Source organism: Thermobia domestica, chromosome 6, assembly GCF_964235325.1.
Source record: "Thermobia domestica chromosome 6, izTheDome1.hap1.1, whole genome shotgun sequence".
Lineage (NCBI taxonomy): Eukaryota > Metazoa > Arthropoda > Insecta > Zygentoma > Lepismatidae > Thermobia > Thermobia domestica.
The window spans coordinates 22,669,357-22,689,847 of record NC_137459.1 but is presented as its reverse complement, the minus strand read 5'-3'; the positions used below and the strand labels follow the sequence as shown (position 1 = coordinate 22,689,847).

General features: G+C 32.9%; 1 protein-coding gene across 3 annotated transcripts; it reads right to left on the bottom strand.

Annotated features, from left to right (window-relative positions):
* Nucleotides 1-2,987: 2,987 nt before the first annotated feature.
* Nucleotides 2,988-12,361, bottom strand: LOC145687643 (uncharacterized). Of its 3 annotated transcripts, none has more exons than XM_081761110.1 (2): nt 12,178-12,361; nt 2,988-4,543 (listed from the first exon to the last, which is right to left on the bottom strand). In XM_081761110.1, the coding sequence occupies exon 2, from the start codon at nt 3,876-3,878 to the stop codon at nt 3,099-3,101; it is 780 nt and encodes a 259-aa protein (XP_081617236.1). In that variant the 5' UTR covers nt 3,879-4,543; nt 12,178-12,361; the 3' UTR covers nt 2,988-3,098. The 3 variants fall into 3 exon arrangements, with proteins under 3 accessions (XP_081617236.1, XP_081617234.1, XP_081617235.1); XM_081761108.1 differs by lacking the exon at nt 12,178-12,361 and adding an exon at nt 11,346-12,010; XM_081761109.1 differs by lacking the exon at nt 12,178-12,361 and adding an exon at nt 11,082-11,324.
* Nucleotides 12,362-20,491: the final 8,130 nt, after the last annotated feature.

The following is a 20,491-nucleotide window of genomic DNA, read 5'->3' as shown; positions in this document are numbered from 1 at the left end:
AACATTTGTCCAATGAGACTGGGAAGAAAATTAAGAAACTTCTGTCAGGATAGTTGGACGCAGGACTTGAACTCGTGACTTCCCAATAGCAAAGCGAGAGCACACATTTTTCTCTTGTGTACATCCAGTGATAGTTATATCCAGTGATGTTCAATTAATGAACTGTAATCTAAGAACTCGAAGGCTAATACTTGAAACTATACTGTTCACTACTACCAAATATTGATGTACTTTTTGAAATATTTGCAAAATATATAATTTTCTATTCACTCTCGAAATGAACATTGGAATTCTAGTTTCTTTATGATTATAATTAGAAGTTAGATATAGTACATGGTGTAGTAAAACGTTATTGCTTCACGCATCTTTTTTAGAAAATAACTTCAGAGGGAATTAAGCCATTTGAGTGCAATTGTCGGGAATGGTTTAGCATCGCGATGTTTCAGCATCAAGGCAAGATACATTTTTCATTGCTAATAAACAAATATACAGGGTCTCTCAAAAGTCGCCTGACATAGGGTAACTGTTAATATCAGAGTTACAACAAAATGTAAGAGAGGGAAACTGTAATGTTTTCAATCTAAAGTAATATATATATATATATATATATATATATATATATATATATATATATATATATATATATATATTAATCGGACGAGCCGTTTGGGCTGTACACTCTTTAAGTGCCCATGTTAAATAAAAATGCAACATTGCCACTTACCTGGACTAACAACATAAGTGAATGAAGCTACAGTTTGAAATGGGGCCTGACGCCTGACCATTCATACATTACCGTAAAAGACTAACTTCATTTACTTATGTTGTGGATTCATTTAAATGGCAACGTTGCATTTTCATTTAACATTGGACGCATAGAGTGTACACCCCAATAGGCTCGTCCGATTTAAAAAAAAAAAAAAAAAAAAAAAAAATCTTTCACTTTAGGTTGAAAACATCATATTTGGAGATGGTTTCACGTCTTACACTTTGTTGTAACTCTGATAATAACAGTTACTCTATGTCAGGGGACTTTTGAGACACCCTGTAAATTCTATTTTGCAGGCAACTGTATACGGTGTTTAAAATACATAGGTGAACATTTTTCATTTTAATACTTCTTTGAAATATAAATATTACATATTGTAAAGTAAATGGAATAGTTCGATTACTACTACTAATCCGTGACGTACCTAAGAGGAGTTTCGGGGTCTTAAGCCCCAGCCTTGAGAGATACATGCAAAAATATATATTTACTATATTAAAATATGTATACAAACATCTGAAATTATGTGAATTTGGGAGCTTGAACCCCCTCCTTGACGGACTTCTGTGTACGCCACTGCTATAAATAGTAATAAGAAATTGTATAAATTAAAATTAAAGTAATTTATGAGTTAATTTATTAGATATAAAAAATAAATTTTGTAAGAAACTATAAATGTAATTGTCAACATTAAATATACTTTCCATATTTGTTGTAATAATACTTGCAATTTTAACAATTAATATTGAAAAAAAAAAAAACCTCGAAATTATAGGATAAATCTGCTACTACTTACTACTTAAATTAATAGCTTTTGAGATAGAAAACTTTTTTCTAACAAACTTTCAACAAAATATGATCATGTTATTTTTGGGTATAGCAAAGTATCGGTTTATGAATATAGTCAACTCGTTTACGTATGTAATTGTATAACATTTCAAAGGTAAGTGATAACTATGGAACTATTACTAGAAGAAGTCCATTTTGGAGTATCAAACTATACAAAAGATAAATGTACCTCTGAAAGTGATTTCAGGAATCAATATGTACACAATTCATTTAGATTAGTTTCTAAAAAAATATATACACATATCACAGTTATATGAAAGAGGAGTTTGACATGTTGGATCAGTCTGTGTCATACATTTCGTTCTTACACATAATTATTATTGGAAAGGCCATTTCCGATATGATAACATATTTAGTGGTAAGACAATTATACTAGTGTTTGAAACATTAAATTTTAAACTTTGTGTTTTAAAACTGATTCATAAAGTTACATACAGTATTAATTAACATAAAATTTGATTCCTTAAAAAAATGGATAAATTCTAAGTTAATAACAAGAACTCATAATAAACATCAGAAAAAGGCGTGTGACTGCACACATTCTAAACGTTTTCAGAGATAAGAATCTTCTAGTAAGACATATCAGAATTTTAAGTTGCTCTTTTACAAACCTTATTATATGTTAAATCTTCAATCAAATGTAATTAGTGACTTGTAATAGATTCATAGTTAAATTTATCAATGTTTGCCTTTCTCAATATGTAAGGAACAAAGTCAGAACAATAGTAGACAATTATATCAATGTTAATACGATCACATGTTTTAACGAAACTTTCACATAAACATCACAGTATATTCTTATAAGTATAACTTGTTTTACCACTGTGCTAATATAAAAAAGTTGAATTAGCAATATATTGATTTGGTGCTAAATTAACGACTGGGAGTGAGAGTTTAATTACTAAATTGAAGACTCAGGCACCATTATTTTATGGCTAACAAACAAATCGTTAATCAGATCACTCGTTTTTGAACATTAATACCATGGAGAGGGTTTCTTTTTTTTTTTTTTTTTAAGTCAGAAAACTATATTCTAGGAATCACAACTTAAACCCTATTTCAGTTGGTTATTATATTTAAGATACTTCATATTTCAACATAATTTAACTCAAGTTATTCTACATGATGCCACAATTGTCTATATTTCCTATACAATGTTAAGAAATCAACCAAACTAATGCTTACAGACTACAGTGAAAAAATTAATGTTACTATTCGCAAAAATCTACTGAATCTACTATGAAACTGTAAGAATTATTGAAATCTGCATGAAATCCCATAAATGAAAGTTCCAATAACACCAATAGATTATCTAGTTGAGAAACTGAACAAACTGAAGATAAACCGCAAAAGCAAATAGACAAACACATACAAAACATCAAATAGAAAAACACTTTTTTTTCGGATATTTTCATTACATGCTTGTGGTCGTCTTACTGTGACATTTCCAGCACATAACTCTTATTCTCTTCTGATATTTTCATTACACGATTGCGGTTCTTACTGTGATATTTCGAGCGTACAATTCTTGTTTTCTTCTAATTTTTTCACCAGTCAATTGCAGATATTTTATTATATTTTCAGTATATAACTGTTCTCTTCCTCTAATATTATTATCAGCCAATCGAGGTTGCCCTGTTACAAAATTTGCATCAAATTCCGATTCCCTTAGTTTAATAATTTCATCAATTGATAGCTGTCGTTTTTGTGTGATACGAAACACATCTAATTCTGTTTCCTTTCGTACATTATATTCAAAAATTAATTTTGGTATTCGTATGGAATTTTCATCAGATAATTCTGGCTCTCTTTGTCTGTTTATTTCATCATGAGATTGCTGTCGCCTTCGTATGATACGTAATTCTTTGAACTGCGTTTCCTCCGCTCTTCTGAACTCAAGAGTTGATTTTGGTCTTCGCGTGATATTTTCATCAGATAATTCTGGCTCTCTTTGTCTGTTTATTTCATCATGAGATTGCTGTCGCCTTCGTATGATACGTAATCCTTTGAACTGCGTTTCCTCCGCTCTTCTGAACTCAAGAGTTGATTTTGGTCTTCGCGTGATATTTTCATCAGATAATTCTGGCTCTCTTTGTCTGTTCATTTCATCAACTGATTGTTGTCGTCTTCGTGTGATATGTACGTCTGATTGCGTTTCTTTTCGTTTGCTGTATTCAAAAGCTGAGTTTGGTTTTCTTATATTTTTGTCTGGATATAACTGTTGTTCTTTACTTCTGGTATACTCAACAGGTACTTGAAGCATTTTCACTGTGTTAATTTTAGTAGATAATTGTAGTTTTCTTCTTGTTTTATTTCCAGGAGACAGATTTCTTTTTTTTTTTTCTGTAAATTTTATTCAGTGAATGGTGGTGTGTTTTTAAGTGAGCCCCACTGAATTCTCGGTTTTGACGGAGATTCATTTTGATCTTTTGTATACACTTTATGACTTCTTCAGCATCACAATCATCTAATGAGGTTCGTTGAGAAATAGGGACATTTTCAACTTTTTCTTTTTCAAGAGGAGGCAAACTTCTAGCACGTCTCTCGGCTACTTCTTGGTGGTACTGAGGCACTTCTCTGTATTTTCTCATTCCTTCCAACCCAGAATTTTCTGTACTATAATTCAGTTTATTCAAAAATCTATAAGTATGGGACACTTTTACCTTTGCACTGTCTGTACTGGGTTCTTTTATTTCTAGATACCCTCGTCTCTTCTTACCCATCAGTCTTAGAATGTCATTTTTGATAAACAAAGATTCGTAAATAGTCTCCAACTTGTCAGAATGTGGATTACTGAAAACTTGTTCGAGATACACTGTTATTTTCTCTGTATAGTTGCATTGTAGACGAATATCAATATACTTGATAATGTATTCACTATGGGATTGCTTCGACGGGTTAGCACGGGCTTCTTCCTTCATGTTATCTCTGAAAGAAAGGAAATAAAATTGTTATGGAACTGAGTATATTTGCAGGTACGAATATATTTAAGATATTGCATGATTTTAACAGATATCAAGAGTCTGTATAGTGAGATCTCTCGTAACCGACACCCAGTTAACTAGTAATACCAAACAATGACACTTGAATATTTGTATCTAAAGTCAAACTTTCTGGTCTCTGTTATATTAAAATATGCAGTGAGTTTGCATTCTGGCAACACCGCCGTATTTTTTTGTCGATTCACTTCGGGAAGCCAAGTTCCGAATGCTTCACAGAATAGATTTCTCTAAGAGGCTCCTTGGCTAAGAAAAAGAGCACGTGATTTCTTTTGTACACTACGTGGCCGGAACTCGCTCCAACAAACTTCCTTGGAAAATAGTTGCGCATATGTCTCTATGTTCAGTTCACACAAAAGTGGCCCCGCGTAGCGTAATCGCTAACCATCTCGTCTTTGGTAGGTGTTCCCGGGTTCCATTCCCCGATGGGGACACTCGGTCAAAAAAGTGTAGAAGCCTTTTCAAACTAGCCATCCTGAGTAAGATTATCTTGGGTTTTTTCCATTCACACCAGGCAAATGCCGGGATGGTACCTAACATATAGGTCCCAGGCCACTTCCTTCCCTTTCATCGGATAGTATGAGCGCCGTGGGACGTCACCCCTGATAAGTGACGGGCTAACATTGGTAAAAGTGAATATTTTTAAGTTTAGATGATCTAAAGAAGGTAGAATGAAGAAATTCTCCATGTTATTTAAATGGGCTTTTTTCGGGCATATGATCTCATATTTTAGGTACTTGGAATCAGAATAAAGATTTAAAAGTTCGGTATGCTTGCACGTTTTTGGTAATGTTACTTAAGTAAATCATCAGAAATAAAAAAAAAAAAATTCAACCGTAGAGTGGTTTTATTGGGAACTGAAAAATCTTTCCCATGTTATTTATATGGGACATCTTCTACACCTCAAAATGTTTAGGCACTTTCGGAAGGATTAGAATGATGAAATGTGGCATGATTGTAGCTTTTCGGGACTAACCCACAAAAAAATTGCCAACAGTGATAATTTTTAGTTTTTAAGAGGTCTAAAGGGGGGATGAAGAAATCCCCATGTTAGTTAAATGGGCGTTTTCTTGGGATGCAAAATGTTATCTTTCAGATAGTTGAAATGTGGAAAAGAAACTTGGAGTTCGGTAGAATTATGGGTTTAAGAGGTGTGAGGCCGTAGGCCGAGCAAACGCGGGTGTCTGGGGGCAAAGCCTCCAGCTGGCCAAAAGCTAGCCGAAATATAAAGTTATAAAATGTAAAAATTAAAATTATACCACAATAATTAAACAAAAATTTCGAAATTAGTTGAACTCTGATGATGAACGCAGTCAGTTCATTTGAAACGTAAGTTGAAATAAAATTAAATAAAGCATGAATGGAATGCCAAAAATTGATTTTATTTTTAATTCCAGGCTTAATACGTGTTATGCAAGACGTTCTGCACATGGTCGTACTCAGTGGTGCTATTCTAATTTTTTTAACAATATATATGTATGAATGGGCGTGGTGTGTGTGTGTGAGAGAGAAAGAGATAGTAGGTGATTAGGTAGATAGATATGATTCTCTTAGGAAACAAATCTTACAAGGTAGACAAAACCAAACCTTTTACTGGATACTACAAGTGACAAAAAGCGACATACACAGCATCCTTATACAAGATGGTGAGATGAAATTATGTAGCACCACGAATATATTGAAAACGAATTGTCCAAGATGCTACATAATGGTTGCCAAAAAGCATTGGAAAAACCTTCATCCAACAATGGATTGGTAACTGACGATAATGGTAGCAGGCCCGCAACCAGAGGGGGGCTAGGGGGCCTGCCCCCCCAAAAAAACTTTTGTGACCCCTCCAGATCCTAACACAAAATGCTATTATTAATACAAAAAACACAATTTAGCTATTGGTAAGAGAATGTTTAATGACTTGCCCTCCCCCAACCTCTGTGGCTGGTTGCGAGCCTGAATGGTAGGTATGTATTTCAAATATAAATAACCCTCACTACATCACTCATATAACCCCAGTTCTCCTTCTTGATATATTAGGAATAAACGCCTATACCTTGTTCTGAGAGATCATATGTTTAACCCTACATCTATAAAAATTTCTAAAAGCAAAGATAAAATTTTACTCATCTTATACTTTCTTTCAGTTAAATGTCTATAGCTCAGAATGCGTTAGGAGTTAAATGATGAGCTTTTTTTTTTTTCACAATCTAAGGAAATATATAGCCATGTAAAATTAAAATATTCTACATTAACCACAGCTAGGTGAGGGGAAATTTTTAATGACCATCCCATATATACAAAACCAGTATGCAGCTCATATGAGGATCATTGTTGTAAATCGTATTATCAAACTCATTCGCAAGTGATTTGCATTCACAATAATGGACAAAATTTATAAAAGGAAATTTGGGAATAACGGAGGAATTAGTAATATTGTAAATGCTATTGATGTATGTACAGAAAAGTAATATATTTATAGAAGAGTAACATTCAATGTTTGTTAATCAGATTAGTAACAATGGTATCCCATTCCTTGTCTAAATTTCCTTTTCAATATTGAATTTTAGACTTTTCGTTCTAATGTAATTAGCTTAAAAAAAAAAAAAAAAGAAATGAAATCTTTGAGTTTAACGTCCCACGATTATGCCATTTAGGCTAAAGGAGACGGATGATTAAGGCAAGTGATTGATCATGGAAGAATTGGAGGAATGACAATGTGGGAGGAAACGGAAGTAACCCGAGAAAACCCACAGACACGATGTTGTGCACTACAAACTTACTTGGCTGGGAATCGAATCGCAGAACCCACACGCCAGATATGAGCACTCCACTACTGAGCCACCATACTCCCTAATAAGCCTCAAAAACGTTTCTTTCACTCATTGAACTTGCATAATGTAAATCCTTGGTTTACTTTTTTTTTTTTTTTTTTTAATTTATTTTGTTTGGACAATCCCAAATAGCTTCCCTTCTAATAATCTTATTACTCTCTTAAATGCTCATTCAGTCTGGTATTGATATTCATTCCTTTTAGTCATACCAATATAAGTGTCTAGGGAAGAACAAGTTATCTCTTAAATGCTCTAAGAGAATTTTCATCAAAGAAATAGCTTTTGTATTGGCTCAAAGACATTTGAAAATTCATAGGTCGTTTCAAACTAATTTTTAAATTACGTTTCATTCTAATTTTTCGTAGTCTATATGACAAGCTAGGACGTAAGAGAAAATAAATTATTTTGTCCACCTGTTTATTCTGTTTTAAATTTTACCATTTTTGACCTTTTTACAATATTGAATGCATTTTCCTGCAAACCATCCAAGGTGAGTCTATTGTAACTATTATAAACAGAGCTGGCCTTAGGAGGTGCGGATTGGGGCCAAATTAAGACCAATTTTATCGGGGGCCTATATTCCCATCCATCTTACATTAAGGTCTACAAGATTTTGTGTATTTCATATGGCATTTTGTATAAAAATCTTACATTATGGGCATTGTGTATATCAAACATTATCAGATGATAGCAATCCTACTGTTAATGAATTAATTTTTTATTGAAATTTTGCCAGAAAATTTGTTTAAATCTCATAGGGATTTTCCAAAAAAAGATTCCAGATTTTGAAATAAACATTGTGCATTTGAGAATTTATTATATCAACACATAATAATCATGATTATGCAATGTTTTACAGATTCTTTCCTTATAAAAAAGAAAAAGAGTCTACTTTCAAATTTAAGCATCTCAAGTGTCCACCGCGATTCTCTTTAAATTATAGCTGGGTTTTGATTTTTTTTTTTTTTTTTAAGTTGACAGAGCGTTTTAAAGATCCATATAAATATTCCGAAGCTACAATTGTGATGACAGAAATGCTTGAAAAATTGATTTTTGAGTGTGACCTAAACAGTTAGTTTTTAATTTTGCGCAACTCATGAAGCATAAGAACAGAATTGTTTCATTCCGAACTATAATAAGAACTAATGTAAAATTTAGAAAAAACAATGACAATAGACTGGATCGGAACTTTAATGCAGAGACAGCGAATTGACTGAAACAACGTACAACGTGAATGTTTCCATTTATTTGGCGAGCACAAACTTTCTGACTTTTCCAGGTTTTCCAGGCCAGGATTAACAAATTTCCAGTTGTATATATAATGTAAAAAAGCAACTATATTTGCCCACGAGGAAGTTCATCACCTACTACATATGTATCTGTACATAGGTTATGTGAGGGTAAGGAAGTTTTGCAAAACAAACTAATTTATTTTATAAAATATCCGCTATCAAATAACCGGATAAGGCAAAAGGCAAAAAGAGAATGGGTTTTGAAAAGTGAAAAATGTATACTTGAAATTTCCTGACTCTTCCAGACTTATAAGCTTTTTATGAAATTCCCTGACTTTGCTAGGACGTTATAGGAGTGAACTAAATTCCCTGACTTTTCCAGGTCAATGGGAATCCTGGTTTATCTATAAAGGTCTCAAAGAAAACAACGTGTCTTAAAGATTCTATTCTATACATATAATGTAATTAAAGACTTACCTATTAACCGTAATAAAAATTTGTAGGAAACTACAAACGATTTTTAACTAGTTTTCTATAAATTCTCTACAAATCGTGTTACTAAAATATGACAGATAAGCCAAAAATCATGATTAATAAAAAAAAAAATAATAAATAAAAATAAAAATAAATAAAATGAAATAAATAAATAAATAAATCATTGTATCTAAAGAAACTTGATAATATTTCCTGGTTTGGGAAATTGTAACGTTATTTCAATGTGTATTAATTATTGTGGAGGAAGCTTTTCTTAAATACCTAATATGTAGACACAAATTACAATTATTGCACATTAAAAAAATGATAGCAAATTTAAAACATAGTTTGAATTACGATAGTCTTATTCTGCGGAAGGGGGGGGGGGTTCGAATTGTTTTCAAAAAACCGTTTGTAGCTTTCTACAAATGTTTTTGAATGCTTATAGGTGTTTTACAAAACTACATGTCATTCATTGATAATTGTAGCAGTGAGATTTTCCTTATCTTTAAGGAGGAATTTCCAAGATAAAACAGGTGACTGATAAATACTATCAAAGTAGGGTAAAGTTAAAAATCACACTTAAAATGTTTCACCCGATTTAAACTTTGTAAAGGAAAATACATTTTCAAATACAGTTTCTTTAAAAGACAAATTTACAACACCGAAAAAATAAAATGAAAGACAAGATGGAGACAATTACTAGAAAACGAAACTATTGATCTGTTTATTGGTTAGGAGGTTAATGTTGTATTTCAGCACCAAGGGCATATGAGACATCAACCTATAGTCAACGTGATTTTTCCGTATGCCATACACTTTCCCTGAGTATTATCGTATTTTAATCTCCCAGTTACGAAATTCTGGCTAAACGAACCAATATATATTCCAGTAAAATAGTTTAGAATGATCGAGCACCTGGTATGATGACCACAGTATTTCATGTCACGCCCCCCCCCCCCCCTCTTTTCAGAAATCCTGGCTACATGCCTGTTACTACGCAGAATTACAACTGTGAAGTGTTGTAAAGTTACGCACTGTTTAGAAATGAAATTAAATCTTTCAGTTTATCGTCCTACGATTATGCCCGTTAAGCTACGGAGACAGATAACTAAGACAAGTGAATGACAAAGGAAGAAATGTTGGAATGACAATGTGGGAGGAAATGGAAGTATCTCGAGAAAAAAACAAGGAAGTGATATTGTCCACCAACTATTCAGAAATAACGAAAACTGAAGCCTTACCTCCCCACGTTTACAATTAACACTATAAACAATACCCAACTATAGTATTATAGTAACTACACTTTTTGAGGAGGATTCGGGGCAGAGCCTCCTATCAAATACATGTCCTACGACATAAAAAATTACAAAACGCATACGAAAATACCTCTTTGTCTACTACTTTGCCATCCAAGGGGATACTTATTTCATGAAATATGAATTTCTGTTAGCAGGAAAAGCACTTTCAGTGCCATAGAAACTGTTTCTCAAGGGAGGACTTGAATTAATGGGCATAGATTGACATTAGAAAGGCTATGTACTACTATAGCGTGAGCACATAAGTCATATAAACTGCAGTGCGTAAAACAAGAATCAACTTAAAAACACAAATCAACTTGTGCTAGATGGCCACTAAAAAGAATAAATGCTAACTAACCAATTCAAGGCAGAAACATAGCATGTTTTCTCGAGTAGCAGCGCGAGGTATGTGTCAGTAGGAAGCATTCACGTCAGTTACGGAGAGAATAGGTCTACATATAAATGAAGATTGTGGAAAACCACTATATAATACACATAAAAACAAATAGCTTGAGTGTGACACAGCTTTAAGACACTTCCTTGATCACTTTGTACACTGCCTACACATAGCAATTTGTTCAGATTAATCATAATCCGTCAAATTAAAAAAAGCGCCTTTCTTTCACTTTTCTTACCCTGAATGACTCCCTAAGACGTTCTGGACCGTTATTACCTTGGCGCATGCCCAAATAATTGCGTACACATTGATAATATGCATGCAATTTGATATGCCCTGGAAATGACTATGTATTAAACTACAACCTACTATCCTATCATATGCAAATATTTCATTACGAAATTCACTCGGGGTGTCTTCGAAGTTGTTTTTTAGGGTAGCAGTTGCATTCGTGGGTGCAGTTTTACTTTACTAGAATTTCCCTAGTAGTATAAATACCTACATGTCCGCACGTATGCAATAAAAACGACTGTGCAAAAACAGAAAACCAACTCTTGCTAGATGGCCACTAAAAGCTGGAATACTGCCTAATAGAATCAGCATAAAAGCGCAATTGGGGATCCCGGTTAGTTGCGGGTCCTCAGGGAAGAGGCGCGTCAGCGGCGGAGAGTATGCACATAAACGAGTATAGTGCGAAAAACACTTGTTATCACATAAAATCACATAGGTTAAAGCACTTGCATAGGTTTCACACTTGTAACTCTATATTGTAAATATAAAATATAGTTTTCTTGCATTGTGCAGAAATACTCTGCCGGTGGAAATTAGTCTGTTACACAGTCGTCTTTCATATGAACTCATTTATTTTAAACGCACTATAGCCCTTAAATGGCTTCAAAGTTATAAACATGAAATACGGATTTCCTATATTGCAAAGAATTGTGGGACTGTGGAAATATCCTACACAACCGTATTTCATATGCACTCACTCATTTTAAACAAACAAGTACCACTCTAATAACGAACTATTCTTGGCATTTCTGCTGTATCGCCAGCAAAATATACAAAATTACGCTAGGTTATATTAGATTAGGTTGCCACAAGAAAATTTTTAAAAAGTACTAAAACACGATATGTCACAATCTTGACATATATGTGCTATTTCCGCACTGCCTTTCCCGCCACTAAATCATAACTAGTGTACCTCTCCGCCAAAAAGTCCCTTTAGCCTCCACATACAGTGCCGCTTATAACATTAAAAAAGAAAACTAGGGCTACCTTCTTAACTTCAACTATTCCCCTCATCTGAATTTCACTTATTCTTTTTCACTAACCAAAATAAATTGTCCAATTGCGACATTGGTCCAGCGATAGAGCAGTTAACCCTATTCTTAATCATTACCGCTTATTATACATGTAAGAGGTATATTTCAACTACTTGTGCAATCCTATTGTGAAATCACGTAACATTCCTTTCGTGGATTTTACAAATTTATGCCTCCATAAAGTGGCATAGCTTCCAAAATTTTGCCCCATTTCACAAGATTTGGTTTAGATACAACTCTCTTTTTATTGCTTTCCGCTCTACGTTTCTCTATTTCCATATACGTCCTAAGTCAATTTGAGTGAGTTTGAAACATTACCATATTATACTATACCGGTATTGCCTGTTCACCTAATATCGCTTCAATACACATTGTGCACTAAAATTCAACATTCACATAAGGGTGTGTCTAATTTACTGACCAGAACATTTTCTTGGCCACCGCCAAAAATATGAAGGCCACCAACTTGAAATTTTCACCAAATATGCCCCCCAAAACCCCCAATATATCCGCCAAATTTCATTCAGATGTCTCAATATTTACTATATATCTATATCAAAATATTCGTAAAATTTTGGTATAACTTGGCCACCGCCAAAACGATGAGGGCCACCAACTTCAAATTTTCACCAAATATGTCCTCCAACACACCCAACATATCCACCAAATTTCATTCAGATGTCTCAATATTAACTACGTATCTATATTTAAAAATTGTTAAAATTTTGGTATAACTTGGCCACCGACAAAACTATGAAGGCCACCAACTTGAAATATTCACCAAATATATACCTCTACACCACCAATAAATCCACCAAATTTCATTCAGATATCTCAATATTTACTATATATCTATATTAAAATATTGTTAAAATTTTGGTATAACTTGGCCACCGGCAAAACTATGAAGGCCACCAAATTGAAATTTTCACCAAACATATATCTCTACACCACCAATCTATCCACCAAATTTCATTTAGATATCTCAATATTTAGTATATATCTATATCAAAAAATGTTAAAATTTTGGTATAACTTGGCCACCGCCAAAAATATGAGGGCCACCAACTTGAAATTTTCACCAAATATGTCCCTCAACACCCCGAATATATCCACCGAATTTCATTCAGATATCTCAATATTTACTATATATCAATACAAAAAATTGTTAAAATTTTGGTATAACATGGCCACCGCCAAAACTATGAAGGCCACCAACTTGAAATTTCCACCAAATATGTCCCTCAACAACCCCTATATATCCACAAAATTTCATTTAGATATCTCAATATTTACTACATATCAACATTAAAATATTGTTAAAACTTTGGTATAACTTGGCCACCGGCAAAACTATGAGGGTCACCAACTTGAAATTTTCACCAAATAAGTATCTCTACACCACCAATATATCCACCAAATTCCATTCAGATATCTCAATATTTACTATATATCTATATCAAAAATTTTTAAATTTTTGGTATAACTTGCCCACCGCCAAAACTATGAGCGCCACAAATTTGAAATTTTCATCAAATATGTCCCCCAACGCCTCCAATACACACACCAAATTTCATTCAGACATCTCAATATTTACTATATATCTATATCAAAATATTGTTAAAATTTTGGTATAACTTGGCCACCGACAAAACTATGAAGGACACAAATTTGAAAATTTCACCAAATATATATCTCCACACCACCAATATATCAACCAAATTTCATTCAGATATCTCAATATTTACTATTTATCTATATCAAATAATTGTTAAAATTTTGGTATAACTTGGCCACCGCCTAAACTATGAAGGCCACCAATTTCAAATTTTCACCAAATATTTTCCCCAAAACCACCAATATATCCACTAACTTGAAATCAGATATCTCAATAATTACTATATACCTATAAAAAATTGTTAAAATTTTGGTATATCTTGGCCACCGCCAAAACAATGAGGGCCACCAACTTCAAATTTCCACCAAATATGTCCCTCAACAACCCCAATATATCCACCAAATTTCATTCAGATATCTCAACATTTACTATATATCTATATTAAAAATAGTTAAAATTTTGGTATAACTTGGCCTCCACCAAAACTATGAGGGCCACCAACTTGAAATTTGTACCAAATATATACGTCTACAGCACCAATATATACACCAAAGTTCATTCAGATATCTCAATATTTACTATATATTTATACCAGAAATTTTTAAAATTTTGGTATAACTTGGCCACCGCCAAAACTATGAAAGCTACCAACTTGAAATTTCCACCAAATATACCCCTCAACACCCCCAATATATCCACCGAATTTCATTCAGATATCTCAATAGTTACTATATATCTATATCAAAATATTCGTAAAATTTTTGTATAACTTGGCCACCGCCAAAACAATGAGGGCCACGAACTTGAAATTTTTACCAAATATGTCCCTCCAAACCCCCAATATATCCACGAAATTTCATTCATATATCTCAATATTTACTATATATCTATATTAAAATATTGTTAAAATTTTAGTATAACTTGGCCACCGCCAAAACCATGAAGGACACCAACCTGAAATTTTCACCAAATATATACGTCTACAGCACCAATAAATCCACCAAAGTTCATTCAGATATCTCAATATTTACTATATATGTATACCGGAAATTTTTAAAATTTTGGTATAACTTGGCCACCGCCAAAACTATGAGGGCCACCAACTAGAAATTTTCACCAAATATGTCCCTCAACACCCCCAATATATCCACCGAATTTCATTCAGATATCTCAATACTTGCTATATATCTGTATCAAAATATTCGTAAAATTTTGGTATAACTTGGCTACCGCCAAAACAATGAGGGACACGAACTTGAAATTTTCACCAAATATGTCCCTCAACACCCCCAATATATCCACCAAATTTCATTCAGATATCTCAATATTTACTATATATTTATATCAAAATATTTGTAAAAAATTGGTGTAACTTGGCCACCGCCAACACTGTGGGGGCCACCAACTTCAAATTTTCACCAAATATGTCCCTCAGCACCACCAATATATCCACCAAATTTCATTCAGATATCTCAATATTTACTATGTATCTATATTAAAAAATTGTTATAATTTTGGTCTAACTTGGCCGCCGAAAAAACTATGAAGGCCACCAACTTGAAATTTTCACCAAATATATATCTCTACACCGCAAATAAATCCACGAAATTTCATTGAGATATCTCAATATTTACTATATATCTATATTAAAATATTGTTAAAATTTTGGTATAACTTAGCCACCGCCAAAACTATGAAGGCCACAACTTGAAATTTTCACCAAACATATATCTCTACACCACCAATATATCCACAAAATTTCATTCAGATATCTCAATATTTACTATGTATCTATATTAAAAAATTGTTATAATTTTGGTCTAACTTGGCCGTCGAAAAAACTATGAAGGCCACCAACTTGAAATTTTCACCAAATATATATCTCTACACCGCAAATAAATCCACGAAATTTCATTGAGATATCTCAATATTTACTATATATCTATATTAAAAAATTGTTAAAATTTTTGTATAACTTGGCCACGGCCAAAACTATGAGGGTCTCCAACTTGAAATTTTCACCAAATATGTATCTCTACACCACCAATATATCCACAAAATTTCATTCAGATGTCTCAATATTTACTATATATCTATGTCAAAGTATTCGTAAAATTTTATTACAAATTTGCCACCGCCAAAACGATGAGGGCCACCAACTTCAAATTTTCACCAAATATGTCCTCCAACACCCCCAACATATCAACAAAATTTCATTCAGATGTCTCAATATTTACTATATACCTATATCAAAAATTGTTAAAATTTTGGTGTATCTTGGCCACCGCCAAAACTATGAGGGCCACTAACTTCAAATTTTCACCAAATATGTCCCTCAACACCCCGAATATATAAACGGAATTTCATTCAGATATCTCAATATTTACTATATATCAATACAAAAAATTGTTAAAATTTTGGTATAACATGGCCACCGCCAAAACTATGGGGGCCACCAACTTGAAATTTCCACCAAATATGTCCCTTAACAACCCCTATATATCCACAAAATTTCATTCAGATATCTCAATATTTACTACATATCAATATTAAAATATTGTTAAAGCTTTGGTATAACTTGGCCACCGGCAAAACTATGAGGGTCACCAACTTGAAATTTTCACCAAATAAGTATCTCTACACCACCAATATATCCACTAAATTCCATTCAGATATCTCAATATTTACTATATATCTATATCAAAAATTTTTAAATTTTTGGTATAACTTCGCCACCGCCAAAACTATGAGCGCCACAAATTTGAAATTTTCATCAAATATGTCCCCCAACGCCTCCAATATACACACAAATTTCATTCAGACATCTCAATATTTACTATATATCTATATCAAAATATTGTTAAAATTTTGGTATAACTTGGCCACCGACAAAACTATGAAGGACACAAATTTGAAATTTTCACCAAATATATATCTCCACACCACCAATATATCAACAAAATTTCATTCAGATATCTCAATATTTACTATTTATCTATCTATATATATAAAAGAGAACGTACAAAATCCTTTGTCCGCTCATCACGCTAATACGGCTGAACCAATTTCTTTCATTTTTGGGGGGTTATTAGGATTTGGACCCTAGATGGTTTTTATCATATCACTTTAATTTTTAATTACCAGTGTCTTGAGATAATTGACCATTCAAGTGTCCATAACGTACAAATCCTTTGTTATTAGTTCATCATAGGTAAAAATAAACGTATTTATATGCAACCCGCATGACCGTGTCACTCGGCGGGTTAACATAAATGACAGGCGATATACAGCGGAAAATAGCTTGAATCTTCTGTTTAAAATTTTTTAATTGATTTGCTTATTTTTACAGACACTTTTACAATATGCCAGCACCGGGATGACCGCAGCGAAGCGGGGCGGGTTAACATAAATGACAGGCGATATACAGCGGAAAATAGCTTGAATCTTCTGTTTAAAATCTTTTAATTGATTTGCTTATTTTTACAGACACTTTTACAATATGCCAGCACCGGGATGACCGCAGCGAAGCGGGGCGGGTTAACATAAATGACAGGCGATATAATGTTAAGATTTACTGCAATCTTCTATGGTTTTTATCATATCACTTGAAAGCGAAAAAGTAAAAATTATCTAAGTAACAAAGTTTATTGCGTTCCGGGGTGACCGCAGCGAAGCGGGGTGAACGCTGCTAGTATCAAATAATTGTTAAAATTTTGGTATAACTTGGCCACCGCCAAAACTATGAAGGCCACCAATTTCAAATTTTCACCAAATATTTTCCCCAAAACCACCAATATATCCACTAACTTTAACTCAGATATCTCAATAATTACTATATACCTATAACAAAAATTGTTAAAATTTTGGTATATCTTGGCCACCGCCAAAACAATGAGGGCCACCAACTTCAAATTTCCACCAAATATGTCCCTCAACAACCCCAATATATCCACCAAATTTCATTCAGACATCTCAATATTTACTATATATTTATACCAGAAATTTTTAAAATTTTGGTATAACTTGGCCACCGCCAAAACTATGAAAGCCACCAACTTGAAATTTGTACCAAATATATACGTCTACAGCACCAATATATCCACCGAATTTCATTCAGATATCTCAATACTTACTATATATCTATATCAAAATATTCGTAAAATTTTTGTATAACTTGGCCACCGCCAAAACAATGAGGGCCACGAACTTGAAATTTTTACCAAATATGTCCCTCAAAACCCCCAATATATCCACCAAATTTCATTCATATATCTCAATATTTACTATATATCTATATTAAAATATTGTTAAAATTTTAGTATAACTTGGCCACCGCCAAAACTATGAAGGCCACCAACCTGAAATTTTCACCAAATATGTCCCCCAACGCCTCCAATATAAACAGCAAATTTCATTCAGATATCTCAATATTTACTATATATGTATACCGGAAATTTTTAAAATTTTGGTATAACTTGGCCACCGCCAAAACTATGACGGCCACCAACTAGAAATTTTCACCAAATATGCCCCTCAACACCCCCAATATATCCACCGAATTTAATTCAGATATCTCAATACTTGCTATATATCTGTATCAAAATATTCGTAAAAATTTGGTATAACTTGGCCACCGCCAAAACAGTGAGGGCCACGAACTTGAAATTTTCAACAAATATGTCCCTCAAAACCCCCAATATATCCACCAAATTTCATTCAGATATCTCAATATTTACTATATATTTATATCAAAATATTTGTAAAATATTGGTGAAACTTGGCCACCGCCAACACTGTGGGGGCCACCAACTTCAAATTTTCACCAAATATGTCCCTCAGCACCACCAATATATCCACCAAATTTCATTCAGATATCTCAATATTTACTATGTTTCTATATTAAAAAATTGTTATAATTTTGGTGTAACTTGGCCGCCGATAAAACTATGAAGGCCACCAACTTGAAATTTTCACCAAATATATATCTCTACACCGCAAATAAATCCACGAAATTTCATTCAGATATCTCAATATTTACTATATATCTATATTAAAATATTGTTAAAATTTTGGTATAACTTGGCCACCGGCAAAACTATGAAGGCCACCAACTTGAAATTTTCACCAAACATATATCTCTACACCGCCAATATATCCACCAAATTTCATTCAGATATCTCAATATTTAGTATATATCTATATCAAAAATTGTTAAAATTTTGGTATAACTTGGCCACCGCCAAAAATATGAAAGCCACCAACTTGAAATTTTCACCAAATTGTCCCTCAACACCCCGAATATATCCACCTAATTTCATTCAGATATCTCAATATTTACTATATATCTATATTAAAAAATTGTTAAAATTTTGGTATAACTTGGCCACAGCCAAAACTATGAAGGCCACCAACTTGTAATTTCCACCAAATATATACCTCTACACCACCAATATATCCACTAAATTTGATTCAGATATCTGAATATTTACTATATATCAATACAAAAAAATTTTAAAATTTTGGTTTAACTTGGCCACCGCCAAAACTATGAGGGCCACCAACTTGAAATTTTCACCAAATATGTCCCTTAGCAACCCCAATATATCCACCAAATTTCATTCAGATATCTCAATATTTACAACATATCAATATTAAAATATTGTTAAAATTTGGTATAACTTGGCCACCGACAAATCTATGAGGGACACAAACTTGAAAATTTTCACCAAATATATATTTTTACACCGCCAATATATCCACCAAATTTTATTCATATATCTCAATATTTACTATATATCTATATCAAATAATTGTAAAAATTTTCGTATAAGTTGGCCACCGCCAAAACTATGAAGGCGACTAACTTCAAATATTCAACAAATATTTTCCCCAACACCACCAATATATCCACTAACTTTAACTCAGATATCTCAATATTTACTGTTCACCTATATCAAAAATTGTTAAAATTTTGGTATATCTTGGCCACCGACAAAACTATGAAGGCCACTAACTTGAAATTTTCACCAAGTATGTCCCTCAACACCACCAATATATCCACCAAGTTTCATTCAGATATCTCAATATTTAGTATATATCTATATCAAAAATTGTTAAAATTTTGGTTTAACTTGGCCACTGCCAAAACTAATAGCGCCACAAATTTGAAATTTTCACCAAATATGTCCCCCAACGCCTCCAATATACACAGGAAATTTCATTCAGATATCTCAATATTTACTATATATCTATATCAAAATATTCGTAAAATTTTGGTTTAACTTGGCCACCGACAAAACTATGAAGGACACAAATTTGAAATTTTCACCAAATATACACCTCCACACCACCAATATATCCACTAAATTTTATTCAGATATCTCAATATTTACTATATATCTATATCAAATAATTGTTAAAATTTTGGTATAACTTGGCCACCGCCAAATGTATGAAAGCCACCAACTTCAAATTTTCACCAAATATTTTTCCCAACACCACCAATATATCCACTTACTCTAACTAAGATATCTCAATATTTACTATATACCTATATCAAAAATTGTTAAAATTTTGGTGTATCTTGGCCACCGCCAAAACTATGAGGGCCACTAACTTCAAATTTTCACCAAATATGTCCCTCAACACCCCCAACATATCCACCAAATTTCATTCAGATATCTCAATATTTACTATATATCTATA